Source organism: Hyla sarda, chromosome 3 (assembly GCF_029499605.1).
Source record: "Hyla sarda isolate aHylSar1 chromosome 3, aHylSar1.hap1, whole genome shotgun sequence".
In the NCBI taxonomy this organism is placed as follows: domain Eukaryota; kingdom Metazoa; phylum Chordata; class Amphibia; order Anura; family Hylidae; genus Hyla; species Hyla sarda.
In genome coordinates, this window is record NC_079191.1 from 155,938,794 (window position 1) to 155,958,517 (window position 19,724).

The following is a 19,724-nucleotide window of genomic DNA, read 5'->3' on the forward strand; positions in this document are numbered from 1 at the left end:
ATACATGTAGGGGGTCAAAATCTCAATTCTGTATGATTTTGATACTGTTCTGTGTATTTATTGCACATTTAATTTTGTAACTAATTATATATTTCCGGGCAATACAAAATGTTATGAAGTATGCAGACTAAGTAGGGGTAATCTATTGGGATTTTTACACCTGTTTTATAGACCAAACTTGCTCTGTCAGTTCTTCCATCTTTTACTCCTATATTTTAATGTTTGTGTTTGTATGCGCTAAGAGTTGATTCTTAAAAGGTGAGGAGAAAAAAAAATGTAATTGCAGTTAAAGTGACTGTGACGTGGGGGCCCTCCTCCAAACCTCACTGCACACAAAGGGCTGCCATGAAATACGCTGTGCATACACTATGTGTGACCCTACCCTTAAACTGGCCACTGGACAAAATTTTGGGGGTGGGTGAGTAGTCTTTCATTTTCAGAATTGATTAAGCCTGGCAATGCACAGACAATTTAGGTTCTAATTATGTAAACAAATAGCAAAAAAAAAGCAACAAAATGTGAATGAAGGAACGCAGTCTAAGTTTTCATCATGCAAAGAAAAAAATTAATTTGCCCAAACTATAATGCCCTAGTTAATATGAATATATTTTTCTGGTTTAGCTGTCCATTATTTGCAAATATTTGTTCATGCACAGTACAATATGCAAACAAAAATTCATATACTTACTGATTTTTCCTTTGTTGAATTATCTATTTGAATCTCTAGGCCCAAATCTGCAATAATACAGGTTCCTTTGCCATCTTTCACTGTGTAGTTGCCATTTTTTGGTGGTGAAGACTTTGTTGGCAAGACTGGAGTAGTATGGATTGTTGCATGAGTAGTGGTGTTGAATGGTGCATGAGTGGTAATGTTGCTGGGGGAGTGAGTAGTAGTATTGGTTGGCACATGGGTGGTGGTGTTTGATGGTGCATGGGTGGTGGTGTTTGATGGTGCATGGGTGGTGGTGTTTGATGGTGCATGGATGGTGGTGTTTGATGGTGCATGGGTGGTGGTGTTTGATGGTACATGTGTTGTAGTGTTGGATGGATTCTGTGTTGTGGTGCTTGGCTGAGCAGATGCCAAAGGGCCAGACAAAACATTTAGCATAATAGTAAATGATGTTTGGGCAGATGTATTAACCAAGAAAGTTCCTAAAAAAATAACAAAGTAAAATACTTAAACAGATTACAATATAAACAAAATTAATGTGAAACATGGTTTGTACTTGATTAAAAAAGAAAAAAAAGAAAGAAAAAAAAGTTGATTCTTAAAAGTGTATTTGTTGTAGAACTACAGCACTCACTATACGTAACTCACTAGGAGTTGTAGTCCTTGAATACATACAATTCGCAACACTTCATAGAACAAAAGCAGACAGCGGCGCTAGCACAATGTATCTTCTTATAATAAACGGAACTACGGAACAGCTGGAGGAGTCTCTGTTCTGACCCAACGGTGGTGCTAGGACAGAGAGTCAGGCATCAGTATACATAATAACAACATAAAGAAACATAGCCTGCACTCACCGTACAATACGGGTCTCGTGGCCTCAGACTCCGGACCTCTTCAATGACGTGGGATCCACAGCAATAGCTGACAGCGCTCAGAAAAAACAGGCAACTGCCGGCGGTTTCACGTTACAATCAACGATTCTTCCGGCCGGAAGAATGTAGTTATAATCTGGTGTATGCCAATTTAGGGTGTTATTCTTTTTTTTTTTTTTTGTCTTATCGGTCCCTGTCCCCAATGGAGTTCCCAATCCACTCAATGTTTTTTCACATTTTGACAGCAACCAGATGAGTATTATGATACTTTGTTACATTGGTCTTTATAATACATACTTATGTTGTTGTACTACTGGGAATCCAGTATCATCATACTTAGAGATGAGCAAATTAAAAAAAAAATGTGATTGTGTTTAATAAAGTGTGTATGTTTCACTTTTTTTCTCTATTTTTTGTAAATTTTTTAGGTAGTACTACTACTTCCAGCATGGAACAGACTGTTCCATGATGGGAGTAGTACAGGGTGGGCCATTTATATGGATACACCTTAATAAAATGGGAATGGTTGGTGATATTAACTTCCTGTTTGTGGCACATTAGTATATGTGAGGGGGGAAACTTTTCAAGATGGGTGGTGACCATGGCGGCCATTTTGAAGTTGGCCATTTTGAATCCAACTTTTGTTTTTTCAATAGGAAGAGGGTCATGTGACACATCAAACTTATTGGGAATTTCACAAGAAAAACAATGATGTGCTTGGTTTTAACGTAACTTTATTCTTTCATGAGTTATTTACAAGTTTCTGACCACTTATAAAATGTGTTCAATGTGCTGCCCATTGTGTTGGATTGTCAATGCAACCATCTTCTCCCACTCTTCACACACTGATAGCAACACTGCAGGAGAAATGCTAGCACAGGCTTCCAGTATCCGTAGTTTCAGATTGTGCACATCTCGTATCTTCACAGCATAGACAATTGCCTTCAGATGACCCCAAAGATAAAAGTCTAAGGGGGTCAGATCAGGAAGCCTTGGGGGCCATTCAACTGGCCCACGACGAGCAATCCACTTTCCAGGAAACTGTTCATCTAGGAATGCTCGGACCTGACACCCATAATGTGATGGTGCACCATCTTGCTGGAAAAACTCAGGGAACGTGCCAGCTTCAGTGCATAAAGAGGGAAACACATCATCATGGAGCAATTTTGCATATCCTTGAGGTTTCCATTGATGAAGAATGGCCCCACTATCTTTGTACCCCATATACCACACCATACCACCAATTTTTGTGTTCCAACAATCTTGGAGGGATCTATCCAATGTGGGTTAGTGTCAGACAAATAGCGGTGGTTTTGTTTGTTAACTTCACCATTCACATAAAAGTTTGCCTCATCACTGAACAAAATCTTCTGCGTAAACTGAGGGTCCTGTTCCAATTTTTGTTTTGCCCATTCTGCAGCACCTGAAACTACGGATACTGGAAGCCTGTGCTAGTATTTCTCCTCCGGTGTTGCTATCAGTGTGTGAAGATTGAGAGAAGAGGGTTGTATTGACAATCCAACACAATGGGCAGCACATTGAACACATTTTATAAGTGGTCAGAAACTTGTAAATAACTCATGAAAGAATAAAGTTACGTTAAAACCAAGCACATAATTGTTTTTCTTGTGAAATTCCCAATAAGTTTGATGTGTCACAAGACCCTCTTCCTATTGAAAAAAGTTGGATTCAAAATGGCCGACTTCAAAATGGCCGCCATGGTCACCACCCATCTTGAAAAGTTTCCCCCCTCACATATACTAATGTACCACAAACAGGAAGTTAATATCACCAACCATTCCCATTTTATTAAGGTATATCCATACAAATGGCCCACCCTGTAGTACCTGTGCTAACAGACAGATCGCCCCGGGTGTAACTCCTGACACCCGCTGCGATCATCCTGTATAATGTATAGATGAGGGTGGCTTTCTCGCATCTAGATAAGGCAATCGCATTGGGTGTAAGGAGTGATAACTGCTGTGATCTGTTCATAACTGCAGGTACTACTGCTCCCAACATGGAGCACACTCTGCTACATGCTGGGAGCTGTAGTATCTGCATTAGACAGATCGCAGTGAGGGTAACTTCTGACACCCGATGCGATCGTACTGTATAATATATAGATGCGAGCGGCTGGCCACTCTTCACTGATCCTACTGTAGTATGAGTATATGCCGTATATACACCTATTTTTCATATTTCCCGCAGAGAGCTGTAAGTGGCAGGAACCATCTGGCCAATCACAGCTCTCTGTGGGAAATATGAATAGGTGTATATATATACGGCAGAGCAGGGGACCATAGAAGAGCGGCCAGTCGCATCTATACATTATAAAGAAGGATCGCAACGGGTGTCAGAAATGAGACGGGTGATCTGTCAATTAGTATAGGCACTACTACTTCCATCATGGAACAGTGTGTTCCATGCTGGGAGTAGTAGTACTACCTAAAAAAAAAATTTTTTAAAAGTGGGGAAAAACACACACACTACATTTTTATTTTGGTTGGCTACATTTTTATTGCCTTGCCTGCCCACATAAATTGATCCCTGTTTAAAAAATTACAAAAATGTTGTTATAATAAAGATACATTTAATTAAATACAATTTTTTCCATCACTACTGTATCTTTTTTAATATTATTTTTACAGACTTACAGGAACAGACTCCTTTCCATGATGGGAGTAGTAGTTCCCTGGCTGCGCGAGTCTGCCGGTGGCTGGGGAAGCTACATTAGTGTTTGTACTACTACCCCCATCATGGAACAGAGTCTGTTCCATGTTGGGGGCAGTAGTACAGGGGATAGGGATTGATCGCACCGGGTCTCACTGGGGCCAATGAATTATTATAAACATGCATGGGGGCATAAATTTGGGGGGAAAAGTAGTTTAAAAACCCCGCTGGGAGCTCTGAATGGTTCCTCGGTGTTGGCCATTCAGGGCTCCCGGCAGGGGATTTTAAAATGAAAGTTTACACAGTAGTATATACATCGTACGGAAGTGGAGCATCCCGCTCGCTCCCCTGCTTTATAACTGCTGATCGCATCGGGTCAAGGTAGACCAGTGCGATCAATCCCTTATCCCCTGTACTAGTACCCCCAATATGGAACATACTCTGTTCCATGATGGGGGTAGTAGTGCAAACACTAATGTAGCCTCCCCAGCCACCTGCAGGCTCCCGCAGCTGGGGAACTATTACTGCCATCATGGAAAGAAGTCTGTTCCATGATGGGAGTAGTAGTAGTCCCGGCTGCGGGAGTCTGCCAACGGCTGATACTAATGGATGAAAAGCTGATGCAAATGGATGCCACTAAATGGTCCATTTTGGAGGCAAGAATGGAGAAAATATGAACTTTAGCGATCCCAAAAAGTGATGGAGATACCTTTTTTTTTTTTTTTTTTTTTTATAAAATTTCATAGGGCACCATCACCATTAAAAAAAGATCTTAAAAGATACAATACAATCTTAAAAGATACAAAAGTGATGGAAAAAATAGTATTTAACTAAATTTATCTTTATTATAACGATATTATTTTAATACATTTTTAAACAAGGATCAATTTATGTGGGCAGGCAGGGCACTAAAAATGTAGCCGACAATAATAAAAATGTAGTGTGTGTGTGTTTTTCACTTTTTAAAAATTTTTTTTTAGGTAGTACTACTGCTCCCAGCATGGAAAACACTGTTCCATGCTGTACTACCTGTACTAATTGACAGATCACCCGTGTTACTTCTGACACCCGATGCCATCGTCCTGTATAATGTATAGATGCGGGCGGGCGGACGCTCTTCTCTGGTTCCACTGAAGTATGACTATATACCGTATATATACCTATTATTCCTATTTTCCACAGAGAGCTGTGATTGGCTGGAACCATCTGGCAAATCACAGCTCTCTGTGGGAAATATGAATAAGTGATGTGAATTCTTATTTTTACATTTAAATGGTCCCTTTCTACATTTTTATTATTGTAGGCTACATTTTTAGGTCCCTGCCTGACCACATAAATTGATCCCTGTTTAAAAATTAACATTAACTTTTTTTGTTTTTGTTTTTCAATTTTCGGGAGAAAATTCAGCGCTCAATATTAAAAATGAATGAGGAGTGCATTTAATATATTTTAATAATGTGAATAGAACATCATATTTTCCGCCCAGAGTGGGGATTGGCTGGATGGTTGCTGCCAATCACCGCTCTCAGAGGGAAATATGAATGAGTGATGTGAATTTCTATTCACATCACTGGCCGGCCAGAGTATAGTGCAGAGATGCAAGCGCTGTATAGAGCCGCTCCGCATCTCTACTATATTATGGATGATTGCATTCGGTGTCAGGAGTGACACCCGCTGTGATCTGATCTTAACTGCAGGTACTACTACTCCCAACATGGAGCACACTCTTCTCCATGCTGGGAGCTGTAGTACCTGCATTAATAGACAGTTTGCAGCGAGTGTAACTTCTAACACCCGTTGCGATCTGTCTATTAATGCAGGTACTACAGCTCCCAGCATGGAGCAGAGTGTGCTCCATGTTGGGAGTAGTAGTACCTGCAGCTAAAGGGGTACTCCGCTGCTTAGTCCCATAGACTTGCATTGAGGGGGCGGGATGTGACTTCATGAGGGGGCGGGACTATGATGTCACGAGCTCCCGGTGTCGGCTCCAGCATTCGGTACAGTTTGTTCCAAATGCTGAGCAGCGGAGTACCCCTTTAACTGCAGGTACTACTACTCTCAATATGGAGCACACTCTGCTCCATGCTTGGAGCTGTAGTACCTGCATTAATAGACAGATTGCAGCGAGTGTCACTCCTGACACCCACTGCGATAGTCCTGTATAATGTATAGATGCGGGCGGCCGCTCTTCTATGGTCCCCTGCACTGACGTATATATACACCTATTCATATTTCACTTCTGAGACCCGATGTGATCAGCAGTGATCAGCATACCCCTGCGATGTATATACTACTGTGTAAACTTTCATTCTTAAATCCCCTGCCAGGAGCCCTGAATGGCTGGCACCGAGGAGCCATTCAGGGTTCTCTGCGGGGTTTTTAGACTACTACTTTGTCCCCCAAATTTATGCCCCCATGAATATCTAGAATAATTCATTGGCCCCAGTGTGTTTTATGATAATGCATTGGCCCCAGTGTGCTTATTCCCCCTCCTGCTGCCTGCTCCTCATCTTCTTGCAGCAGGGCAGCAGCGGGGACATGTCGGGAACCGCTGGCGGTGAATGAATGAATGAAGCCAACATGTCCCGCATGTAGAATGAGTGAAGAGTTGGACCGGCACTGATTGCTGCTCTGGAGCTGCACTGCTAAAGCTTACATCTCTGCACTCCGTTATTAAAGACACAAAAAGAGACAAGTTCCTACGAGGTAAACTGGACTTTGACACAGATAATATTTTCTCTTTTGCTACCTTTAAGAAACTTCCAAAAAAGGGGCAAAACTCGATTTTTACACCTTAGATGAATCCACAGTCTCCATCCTCTCCAAAGGACTAAATTATTGTTTGACAGATCAGTTTGACCCCGTTAATTTTGAAATTGATTTACATAAGTCTTTACGTAAAATGAATCTTAAAAAAAAATTTCATGACAAATCCAGGGAGCCATTGCGTACTGAGGGAGAAATACCGGTCAGCATCGGTCCACTGGGCTTTTCTGTGTTAAATTCAGCCCCACTGACCAAACTTGACGTTCTAGACTCCCTGATGGATTTGCTGTCAGAAAATGACAATGATATTGCCTTGGACGACACGCATGATTTTATTTGTGTCCCTGAGTTCACTGGAGGCATAAAATCCAACTTTTGTCCTCCCGTGAACCCAGGTAGTGGCATTAATTTGTTCTCCAAACGAGTACTGTATTAGAAGAGATTAAAGCTCTGAAATATCGTACTATTCCCCCCAAATTTACGCGCAAGAAAAAAACGCCCCCCCCAAAAAAAGGATGACATTATTTTCAAAAAGTCAGATAAAGGGGGTAGTGTAGTTTTAATGAACAGAGAGTATTATCTATCTGAATCTGCAAGACAACTGAGTGACTCGGGATATTAGCGGAAATAGAGTTCTAACCCATTACCGAAACTTATGGATAGGTTGCGTTCCTTGTTAAGATGTTATGTAGAGAAAAATGTGCTATCTAAAAAAAACTGCTGAAAAATTACTACCATTACAACCTAAAACACCAAACTGGTATTTTTTGCCCAAAGTACATAAAACGTTGGTGTCCCCACCCGGGAGACCGATTGTCTCCGGGATGGGGTCACTAACAGAACCCACATCCAAATTTATTGACTGGATCCTACACCCTCTACTTGCGGAGATACCAGCACTTGTTAAGGACACAAATGAATTTTTATGGCCTTAGTTGGCCGGAAAATTGTATACTTGTGTATATTGATATTGGAAGTTTATTTACCAGTATCCCGCAGACCGATGCAGTAGAATCCATTAAAGAATGTCTTTCTATGTCTGATAAAAGCTCCGATTACATTGAATTTGTGTGTGACGCGTTAGAATTTATTCTCACAGGCAACATGTTTAAGGTTGGGGACGAGTGGTACGCCCAAACTGGAGGTGTTGCAATGGGTACACCGGTCGCGTGTACCCTTGCCAACCTCTATGTGGCAATATTTGAAAAGAGGTACATTTTCACTGATTCAAACCCCTTTCTTAAATACGTTGCCTGTTATCGACGATTTGTGGACGACTTATTAATTGTCTGGACAGACACTAAGGCAACATGTACTGAGTTCGTCAACCTACCTAAATAGTAACAATAAGATTAATTTAAAATTCACCCACAAAATTGGTCCACATGAATTGGAGTTTTTAGACGTCCTAGTTAAAATCGTAAACAATGGAATTGTAACCCAGGGATATCGCAAACCGACAACTTGCAATGCTTTATCGAATCTAGCATCCAGACCACGTAAAGTCTGCCATCCCTTATGGGCAGTTTTTGCACCTTAAAAGGATAAACAGTAGGGAAAAGGATTTTTTAATACAGGCAAGTGACCTCAAAAATCATCTATCTCTGAGGAGGTACCTGAGTTATGTCTTGAATAAAGCGTATATTAGAGCTCAAAATGTCAGCAGAATGGATCTACTGAGAGGCCGAAAGAGAAAAATAAATATGTAGCCAAAAATCCCCTTACCCAAAATGAGAGAAAAAATGTCAAGGTTATGTTTTTCCTTCCAATACAGTCCAATGGCTGAAATTATTAAAAAAGATTATACATCAAACTTTCCCTTAATAACTTTTAATAAAACTAAAACCCATCAGATATCATCTAGTGTCTAGAACTGGTTAGGAAGATCCCTTAGTCCCAGTAATTACCGTTGCGGTAGCTGCAAATGGTGCAACTTTATCTACACGGATAAAATAGTTAATATCAGTGGGGTGTCACATACCTTTAAAGGGGTACTCCGGTGGTTAATTTTTTTGACTATATGGCATCTTCTTTGTAAGTTTAGTTTTTTTGCAATATACATGTGTTATATTTTTTTGCAGCATGTATGTGTTTTTCTTACCTGTTTGTTGGGCAGGAAGTTCTGTAGTTCAGAGGGTTTTCTTTTACTGTTGTCCACAGTTCTGAGTCTGTTGTGGACAAGATGTCACAGCTTTTTTTTCTCTCTCTGTCTGCAAGAGAAAAATCAGCCACGCCCCCTCATCTCATCCAGCTGAGTATACAGCTCCTCACTTCCCCTCCCCCGTGCTCTGTATTCTAAGGACACAGGTCTGCACAGGAGAAGGACCTCACAGAGAAGATAAGTGTCATCTGAAGGGGGGGATGACAAGGTGCACGGGCTGGGGATGTATGGGGAATAAATCTCATACTGGGAATGATCTCTATATGTGAAGGGGGACTCCTGAATGACACATGCTGGGAGTTGTAGTCCCAGTTGTGTGTGTGTGTGTGTATGCTAGTGTTTACAAACCAGTGTGCCTCCAGCTGTTGCAAAACTACAACTCCCAGCATGCCCTGACAGACTTTGGGCATGCTGGGAGTTGTAGATTTGCAACAGCTGGAGGAACACTGGTTGGGAAACACTGTTCTAGCCTATACAGCATTCACATCATGTTACAGCAGTTTTTCCCAACCAGTGTGCCTCCAGCTGTTGCAAAACTACAACTCCTAGCATGCCCAAAGGCTGTCAGGGCATGCTGGGAGTTGTAGTTTTGCAACACCTGGAGGCACCCTTGTTGGGAAACACTTATGTATGCCCTACAGAGGTGTGGTGAACTACAACCCCCAGGAGACTACAGAGGCAGCATGCTGATGTTATACTGAAGACTTCTGAATGACACATGCTGGGAGTTGTAGTCCCTTTTGTGTGTGTGTATCCCAACCAAGGCTGATTATATTAGTGTGCTGTGTATAAGGGGGCTGACCCGGGAAAATAGTAGGGTGGGTAAAGGGCGGAACAAACAAACAAACAAAAAAAAAGGAGCCACCCCAAACCAGCAAGGCATGTGGCATGCTGGGATTTGTAGTTTTCAGCACAGCAAGAAACAGGAAATAGAAGCAAAGATAGGAAAACAAAGTGGGGGATAAAAAGACAACAAAGAACGGAAATAGAGTAGGCTAAACAACAAGAATGGAAATGAAACAAAACAAATAGGGTAAGTCAAAAACGGAAAAACACGTTGACCACCGGAGTACCCCTTTAAAGACGTAATGTGTTGCAGATGGAATCATCTGGTCTATACGATAATGTGTACCTGCAGAAGATTCTACATTGGTTGTACAACCAGAGCGCTCCATACTCTGTTTAGAAAGCATGTCACTTCGGATAGAATTGGAAACGGCTCCCCGGGGTTTATTGCGCATATTAATGAAGTACACGGAGGATCCCCTGCAGATTTATCATTTTTCAGCATAGAAAAAATTTCATTTGTAGAAGGTACTGACAGACGAAAAATCCTCCTACAGAAAGAAGCCAAATGGATTCTCAAAACAAACAGACAGGCTAGGTTTGAATGATCGCTTAGACATGAGCGTCTTTACGTAGGAGCAGTTTTTCTGGCTCTCGTAAAAATTCGATATATTTTTTTTACTTAAAAAGATACAATGCTAACATGTTTTAACATTATATTTGCTTGCTACGAGAAAAAGTACTAGCTTGTTGCTCTTTTGACATCATAGTGCATTTTAACTTTTCTATTTCTTAATGAAGATGTTAACTCCCTTACCCTGAGATGTCACTAGTCAGAAGGTATTTACCTGGCCACTCACCTTAGGATAGGCATGGTCTGATGAAGTGCTGAGGACGAGGCGCGATATGGCTATAACCATGGCACCTGTTTGATCCTGCTTTGGCGTCCTGCATATGGACTTTTTAAGCACATGAAATAAAGAATCCTGCACGACAACTGAACCGTGAGGGCCTTCTATCTCTTTGTCTTCACATGGATATATGTCCCTCATGTAGGCTTCATTCATTCAGTTCCAAGAAGATGAGGAGCAGGCAGCCAGAGGGGAAACAAGCATACTGGGGCCAATTAATTATTATAAATACACTGGGGCCAATTAATTATTATAAATATGCATGGGGGCATACATTTGGGGGTCAAAGTAGTAGTTTAAAACCCCCGCCGGGAGCCTTGAATGGCTCCTCGGTGCTGGCCATTCAGGGTTCCCGGCGGGGGATTTAAAAATGAAAGTTTACACAGTAAATGCTGCTCGCTCCCCTGCTTTATAACTGCTAATCGCATCGGTTCTCAGAAGTGGGACCCGGTGTGATCAAGTCCTATCCAATGTACTACTACCCCCAACATGATGGTTCCATGATGGGGGTATTAGTAGAAACACTAATGGAGCCTCCCAACTGCCGGCAGACTCCCGCAGCCAGGGAACTACTACTCCCATCATGGAAAGGAGTCTGTTCCATGATGGGAGTAGTAGTAGTCCTGGCTGCGGGAGTCTGCCGACGGTAGATACCAACGAATGAAAAACTGATGCAAATGGATGCCACTAAAATGGTCCGTTTAGGAGGCAATAATGGAGAAAATATGAGCGATCCAAAAAAAGTGATGGAGATACCTTATTTAATAAAATTTCATAGGGTACCATTAAAAAATTATATTAAAAAAGATACAGTAGTGATGGAAAAAATTGTATTTAACGAAATGTATCTTTATTATAACAAATTTTTATTAATTTTTAAACGGATCAATTTATGTGGGTAGGCAGGGCACTAAAATTGTAGCCGACAATAATAAAAATGTAGTGTGTGTGTTTATCACTTTTTTTTAGGTAGTACTGCTAATCCCAGCATGGATCACACTGTTCCATGATGGGAGTAGCAGTACCTGTACTAATTTACAGATCGCCCTGGGTCTGTTGCGAACCTTCAGTAGAATTTTTAGATTTGGCAGGCCGCTCTTCTATGGTCCCCTGCATTGCGTATATATACACCTATTCATATTTCCCACAGAGAGCTGTGATTGGCCAGATGGTTCCAGCCAATCACATTAGGTATAGATATGCGGCATATACTTATACTACAGTGGGATCAGAGAAAAGCGGCCGCTGCCTTGCATCTATACTTTATACAGGAGGATCGCGTCGGGTGTCAGAAGTGACACTCGCTTCGATCTGTCTATTAATGCAGGTACTAGAGCTCCCAGCATGGAGCAGAGTGTGCTCCATGTTGGGAGCAGTAGTACCTGCAGTTGAGGACAGATCACAGCAGGTATCACTCCTGACACCCAATGCGATCGTCCTATCTTTTAATGCAGAGATGCGAGCGCAGGAGAAAGCCTCTTGCATCTATACATTATACAGGACGATTGCAGGGGTGTTGCTAATGAAGAAATTCATTATTTAGAATCGAGTCAAAGTTTGGATTCAGTCCGAATGGATTTTTCATGAAATTCGGAACAAAATCGACTTTCTTTAGTGCATTATATGAATCAGTATACATATCACATCCATTTTGATTATATTTCTGATTTATTGGTTTTGATGATACACATGTATGTTGTTGTTTCAGTAGAACTCTAATTCTATCAAGGTATGTCATTGTGCTATACTTCTTTGCTGTATCATATAAGTCAGTAGACGCCTCATTCTAATCATTAAAGGGGTACTCCGGTGGAAAACTTTTATTTCAAATCAACTGGTGCCAGAAAATTATACAGATTTGTAAAGGACTTCTATTAAAAAAATCTTAATCCTTCCACTACTTATTAGCTGCTGAATACTACAGAGGAAATTATTTTCTTTTTGGAACACATTGCTTTCTGCTGAATCACGAGCACATTGCTCTCTGCTGACATCTCTGTCCATTTTAGGAACTATCCAGAGCAGCATATGTTTGCTATGGGGATTTTCTCTGGACAGTTCTTAACCCCTTAAGGACTCAGCCCATTTTGGCCTTAAGGACTCAGACAATTAAATTTTTTTTTTTCCTCCTCGCCTTCTAAAACTCATAACTCTTTTATATTTTCATCCACAGACTAGTATGAGGGCTTGTTTTTTGCGCGACCAGTTGTCCTTTGTAATGACATCTCTCATTATATCATAAAATGTATGGCGCAACCAAAAAACACTATTTTTGTGGGGAAATTAAAACGAAAAACGCAATTTTGCTAATTTTGGAAGGTTTCGTTTTCACGCCGTATAATTTATGGTAAAAATGACATGTGTTCTTTATTCTGAGGGTCAATACGATTAAAATGATACCCATTATTACATACTTTTATATTATTGTTGCGCTTAAAAAAAATCACAAACTTTTTAACCAAATTAGTACGTTTATAATCCCTTTATTTTGATGACCTCTAACTTTTTTATTTTTCCGTATAAGCGGCGGTATAGGGGCTCATTTTTTGCGCCATGATCTGTACTTTTTTTTGATACCACATTTGCATATAAAAAACTTTTAATATATTTTTTATAATTTTTTTTAAATAAAATGTATTAAAAAAGTAGGAATTTTGGACTTTTTTAAATTTTTTTTCGTTCACGCCGTTCACCGTACGGGATCATTAACATTTTATTTTAATAGTTCGGATATTTACGCACGCGGCGATACCAAATATGTCTATAAAAAATGTTTTTTTACGCTTTTTGGGGGTAAAATAGGAAAAAACGGACGTTTTACTTTTTTATTGGGGGAGGGGATTTTTCACTTTTTTTTTACTTTTACTTTTACATTTTTTAACATTTTTTTTTACACTTGAATAGTCCCCATAGGGGACTATTCATAGCAATACCATGATTGCTAATACTGATCTGTTCTATGTATAGGACATAGAACAGATCAGTATTATCGGTCATCTCCTGCTCTGGTCTGCTCGATCACAGACCAGAGCAGGAGACGCCGGGAGCCGCACGGAGGAAGGAGAGGGGACCTCCGTGCGGCGTTATGAATGATCGGATCCCCGCAGTAGCGCTGCGGGCGATCCGATCGTTCATTTAAATCGCGAACTGCCGCAGATGCCGGGATCTGTATTGATCCCGGCACCTGAGGGGTTAATGGCGGACGCCCGCGAGATCGCGGGCGTCGGCCATTGCCGGCGGGTCCCTGGCTGCGATCAGCAGCCGGGATCAGCCGCGCATGACACGGGCATCGCTCCGATGCCCGCGGTTATGCTTAGGACGTAAATGTACGTCCTGGTGCGTTAAGTACCACCTCACCAGGACGTACATTTACTTCCTGCGTCCTTAAGGGGTTAAAGGGGTTATCCAGGAAAAAAAATTTTTTTATATATCAACTGGCTCCAGAAAGTTAAACAGATTTGTAAATTACTTCTATTAAAAAAATCTTAATCCTTTCAGTACTTATGAGCTGCTGAAGTTGAGTAGTTTTTTTCTGTCTAAGTGCTCTCTGATGACACATGTCTCGGGAACCGCCCAGTTTAGAAGAAAATCCCCATAGCAAACCTCTTCTACTCTGCTCTCTGCTGACATCTCTGCTTGTCTCAGGAACTGCACACTGTTGCCAGACAGAAAACAACAACTCAACTTCAGCAGTTGAGAATTATTGAAAGGATTAAGATTTTTTAATAGAAGTAATTTACAAATCTGTTTAACTTTCTGGAGCCAGTTGATATATAAAAAAAAAGTTTTTTCATGGAATACCCCTTTAAAATGCACAGATATGTCAGCAGAAAGCCCTGTGCTCGGGATGTCAGCAGAGAGTTCTGTGTTCCAAAAAGAAAAGAATTTCGTCTGTAGTATTCAGCAGCTAATAAGTACTGGAAGGATTAAGATTTTTTAATAGAAGTAATTTACAAATCTGTTTAACTTTCTGGCACCAGTTGATTTTTCCTCCTCGCCTTCTGAAATTCATAACTCTCTTATAGTTCCATTCCCAGACCCATATGAGGGCTTGTTTTTTTGTGACCAGTTGTACTTTGTAATGACATCACTCATTTTACCCTAAAATGTATGGTAAACCCCCTTTAAAAAAAAAATTTGCACAAGGAAACGAAAATCATAATTTTGCAAATTTGGGGGGCTTCGTTTTTGCGCTGTACACTTTACTTTCCTTTAGTTTTCTTTACTCTCTGGGTCAATATGATTGAAATGATACCCATTATTACATACTTTTCAATTATTGTACTGCTTTTAAAAAATCTCAAACTTTTTTTTACAAAATCAGTATGTTGAAAATTGACCAATTTTGACCACCTCACCTTTTTCCGTATTCAGGGATTTGTGAGTGCTCATTTTTTGCGCCAAGATCTATAGTTTATTTTGGCACCAGATTTGTGTATATGTGATTTTTTTTTTTTTTTTTTTTTTACATTTACGCCGTACACCGTAGGGGATCATTAACATTATATTTTTATAGTTCAGACATTTACGCACTCAACGATACCAAATATGTTTAGTATTTATCTTTTTTTATGCTTTTATGTATTAATATGGGGAAAAAGGGGGATTAAAAACTTTATTAGGAGAGGGGATTTTTCAAATTTTTTTAAAACTTTCTTTTTTACATTTATTTTACACTTTTTTCGTCCCCATAGGGGACTATTTATAGGAATCATTAGATTGCTAATACTGTTCAGTGCTATGCATACGGCATAACACTGATCAGTATTATCAGCGATCTTGTGGTCTGCTGGAAGGCAGATCAGTGCAGACGACCCCGGGAGACAGACGGAGGTAGGGGAGGGGACCTCCGTCCGCCATCTTGGCTGATCAGATCAGCCATTATAAGAGCCGCACTGCCGCAGATGCCGTGATCTGTATTGATCACAGCACCTACGGGGTTAATGGCAGACATCAGCGCGATCGCTGATGTCTGCCATCACCGGCGGTTCCGCGGTGGCTGACAGCCGCCGGAACCTGCCGGGAATGAAAAAGTGAAGCGTCTCTTACTGCTGTCGTCCCTAGCATAAATATTTGGCACCTACTTACGGCTGACCCCAATATTGCAGCCGTGGTTGAAGACAGACCTATAGTGACTTTTAGGAAAAATGGCACCATTGCAGACTATCCCAAGAAACATCCACCAACAAAAATAATAAACCTAAGCATACTTGGCTCTCTGCTACTACCCCCAAAGGGAATAAAAAATGTGGGTTCTGTCCTCAATGCCCTCTGAACATCAATACTTCCACAGGTTTTCTAGGAGGATATAAATATGTTATTAAAAACCTGATTACCTGCCGGAGCACTTTTGTTGTGTATTTTATGATTTGTAGTTGTAAGTATTTTTACATCGGTAAGACAGAGAGGCAATTAAGATTAAGAATAAGAGAGCATACATACTCGGTTAAAAAAGGAAGCGGATCACCAAGATTCGTGCATCACATGTAGGATATTCATAATTGTGACTGTTCTTCACTGAGATTTGGAGGACTAGAATTGATTCATTATAATGTGAACGGATTGCATAGACGTCGCCTGCTGTTACAAGCCGAGGCCCGGTGGACTTTGCGTTTAGACGCACAGGGCCCTTTAGGGTTAAATGATAGGCTGGACCTATCTTCGTTTCTATAAGGATCAAAGAATTTTTTCCTTTTTTAACGCTAGGATATATATGACAACAGGTTACCTACCTTTGTTTAGCAGTCAACATCTGTTTTAAATTTTTTTTCTTCTTTTTGCTTTTGCTCTGTTGTGAACACACCTGTGATCACATGATCTTTCAGCTGCACTATTTCATTGCACAGCGCGATGACATGAAACGGGGCCGGAAGAAGCGCATACCTATGCGTGAAACCGCCAGCAGTCGCCTCTGAGTGCCCCACGCTACCTTGACCACCATACCGGAGGAGCAGCCCGAGAGGGGAGCCGACTGACCAGAGTTTGAGCGGTGAGTGCAGGACGCCTGTTTCATTGTATATATTATTGATCGCTATTCTACTTGTCCTAGCACCTCCGCGGCTGGATCAACTAGCTACCTGACCTGGTAAGACACCGTCTATCTCGTGAGACTACGTCTGCAAAGTATCGGTGCCACTTATTCTTTTCTTCTTGTTGTTACCATTTAAAGGAGTAGTCCAGTGGTGAACAACTTATCCCCTATCCTAAGGATAGGGGATAAGTTGCAGATCGAGAGGGGTCCAACCGCTGGGGCCCCCCGGGATCTCCTGTACGGGGCCCCGGCAGCCTTAGGTGATGGGCAGCGTGTCGACCTCCGCACGAAACGGCCGCCCACACGCCCCCTCAATACACCTCTATGGCAGAGCCGGAGCGCTGCCTTCGGCAATCTCCGGCTCTGCCATAGCAATGTATTGAGGGGGCGTGTTGGCCGCCGCTTCGTGCGGTGGTCGACACCCGCTATCTGGCTGGAGAGCCTGACCCCCGTACAGAGAGATCGCAGGGGGCCCCAGTGGTCGGACAATGTGGATAAATGTAAAGTTATGCATCTGGGTACTAATAACCTGCATGCATCGTATGTCTTAGGGGGGATTAAACTGGCAGAGTCACTGGTAGAGAAGGATCTGGGTGTACTTGTAGATCACAGACTACAGAATAGCATGCAATGTCAGGCTGCTGCTTCCAAGGCCGGCAGGATATTGTCATGTATCAAAAGAGGCATGGACTCAAGGGACAGGGACATAATACTCCCCCTTTATAAAGCATTGGTACGGCCTCACCTGGAATATGCTGTTCAGTTTTGGTCACCTGTCTATAAAAGGGACACTGCGGAGTTGGAAAGGGTGCAGAGACGCGCGACTAAACTAATATGGGGCATGGAACATCTTAGCTATGAGGAGCGATTAAAGGAGTTACAATTGTTTAGTCTTGAGAAGAGACGTTTAAGGGGGGATATGATAAACGTATATAAGTATATTAATGGCCCATACAAAAAATATGGAGAAAAACTGTTCCAGGTTAAACCCCCCCAAAGGACGAGGGGGCACTCCCTCCGTCTGGAGAAGAAAAAGTTTAGTCTCAAGGGGCGACACGCCTTCTTTACCGTGAGGACTGTGAATTTATGGAACGGTCTACCTCAGGAACTGGTCACAGCAGGAACAATTAACAGCTTTAAAACAGGATTAGATAGATTCCTGGAACAAAATAAGATTAATGCTTATGAAGAAATATAAAATCTCATCCCTTCCCCAATATCGCGTCACACCCCTACCCCTTAATTCCCTGGTTGAACTTGAAGGACATATGTCTTTTTTCGACCGTACTAACTATGTAACTATGTAACTATGTGACCCCCGTGATCTCAAACTTATTCCCTATCCTGGATTTTTCACCTGGACTACCCCTTTAAATCAATGGTTGCATAACTCGCTGCAGGATTCCCGCAGCAGGAAATCCGCTGCTAGCTACTAGCATGTGAATGCACCCTTAGACAGAAAAGAACGCAACTTCAGCAGCTCATAAGTACTGAAAGGATTAAGATTTACAAATCTGTTTAGCTTTCTGGAGCCAGTTGATATATATATATATATATATATATATATATATATATATATATATATATATAAAAAAAGTTTTTTCCTGGATATCCCCTTTAAGGATCGGTAAAGTACAATGTGCTGCAGTATATATAAATAAATGTAAATAGCTATATATTTTAATAAATGGAAACGATTAGAGTACTGTTATAATTTTCTATGCATTTACATGCGTTAAAGGCGCAATGCTCTGCATCTGTTGGAATTAAGTACCTGTATTTCCTTAGCAGTGCGTTTTCCTGGTAGGCTTCAACTTGAGAGCAATAAAGTGCACCCTGAAGGAAATACAGGGATTTTACTGTAACCGATGCAGAGCATTGCACCTATGGGATGTACTAGGATGTACTATAACTGCAACTAAATAACAACAGCATTGTACTTGCTTCTTGCCTCTACCAACCATATGTACAGTAGTTTATATATTTATTTATTCATATGTGTATCTATTTGTATTGCAGCAGAGTACATTTTATTGCTCTCATGTGGAAGCCTACCAGGAAAACGCACGGCTAAGGAAATACAGGTACTTAATTCCAACAAATGCAGAGCATTGCGCCTTTAACTCATTTAAATGTATAGAAAATTATAACAGTACTCTGATTGTTTCCATTTATTCAAATATATAGCTATTTATATTTATTTATATATACTGCAGCACATTGCACTTTACCGATCCTTAAGTGGTTAATTTATTATTGGATACAGGTAAACTGTAGAACATTGCACCTTACTATTTATTGAGAAATATTAATAGCTTCTTTTGCACTTTAGTACCGATTTTACATAATTTTATTTTTATAAAGAAACATTGAACATTCGTTTAATTCCTTGTTCTGAGTTTATATTGAATCAAATAAGGAATTTGAAGTACACATGGGTCAAGAAGTATTTGTACAGTGACACAATTTTCATATTTAATCCACTAAGGACATAGAGCCGACTATTAACCCTTTAGATCGTTGCTGTCAAAGCTGACAGTAGCCTCTAAAACAGTGGTTCTTAACCTGGGTGAGTCAGTCCCGGGGGTTCGGCGGGGGAGGTCGCAACAGGACAGGCAAACCAACCAATTGCTGGGGGCCCCGAGCAGAGACTGTGTTTGCCCGTCCTGTAGCGATGGGGCATTTCCCCCCATCACTATTAACTCCCTGCGGCCCCGCGTGCGTGCGCCCATGGAAACGAAGGCGCCGAGGACCGGAGGATAGAGAAGGAGGAAGATGCGCGCTGGCCAGCTTGGTAAGTGACCAGAGGCACGTCATCTTTGGTGCTCCGACCACCGGTCCCGAGACCTAC

General features: G+C 41.3%; 1 protein-coding gene across 2 annotated transcripts in view; it reads right to left on the bottom strand.

Annotated features, from left to right (window-relative positions):
• Positions 1-19,724, bottom strand: part of LAMP3 (lysosomal associated membrane protein 3) — a 76,739-nt gene that overhangs the window by 24,485 nt on the left and 32,530 nt on the right. For both annotated transcript variants that reach the window (XM_056565299.1, XM_056565298.1), the window contains exon 2: positions 689-1,152. In XM_056565299.1, the coding sequence (XP_056421274.1) occupies positions 689-1,152 (464 nt within the window). The remainder of the gene's footprint in view (positions 1-688; positions 1,153-19,724) is intronic.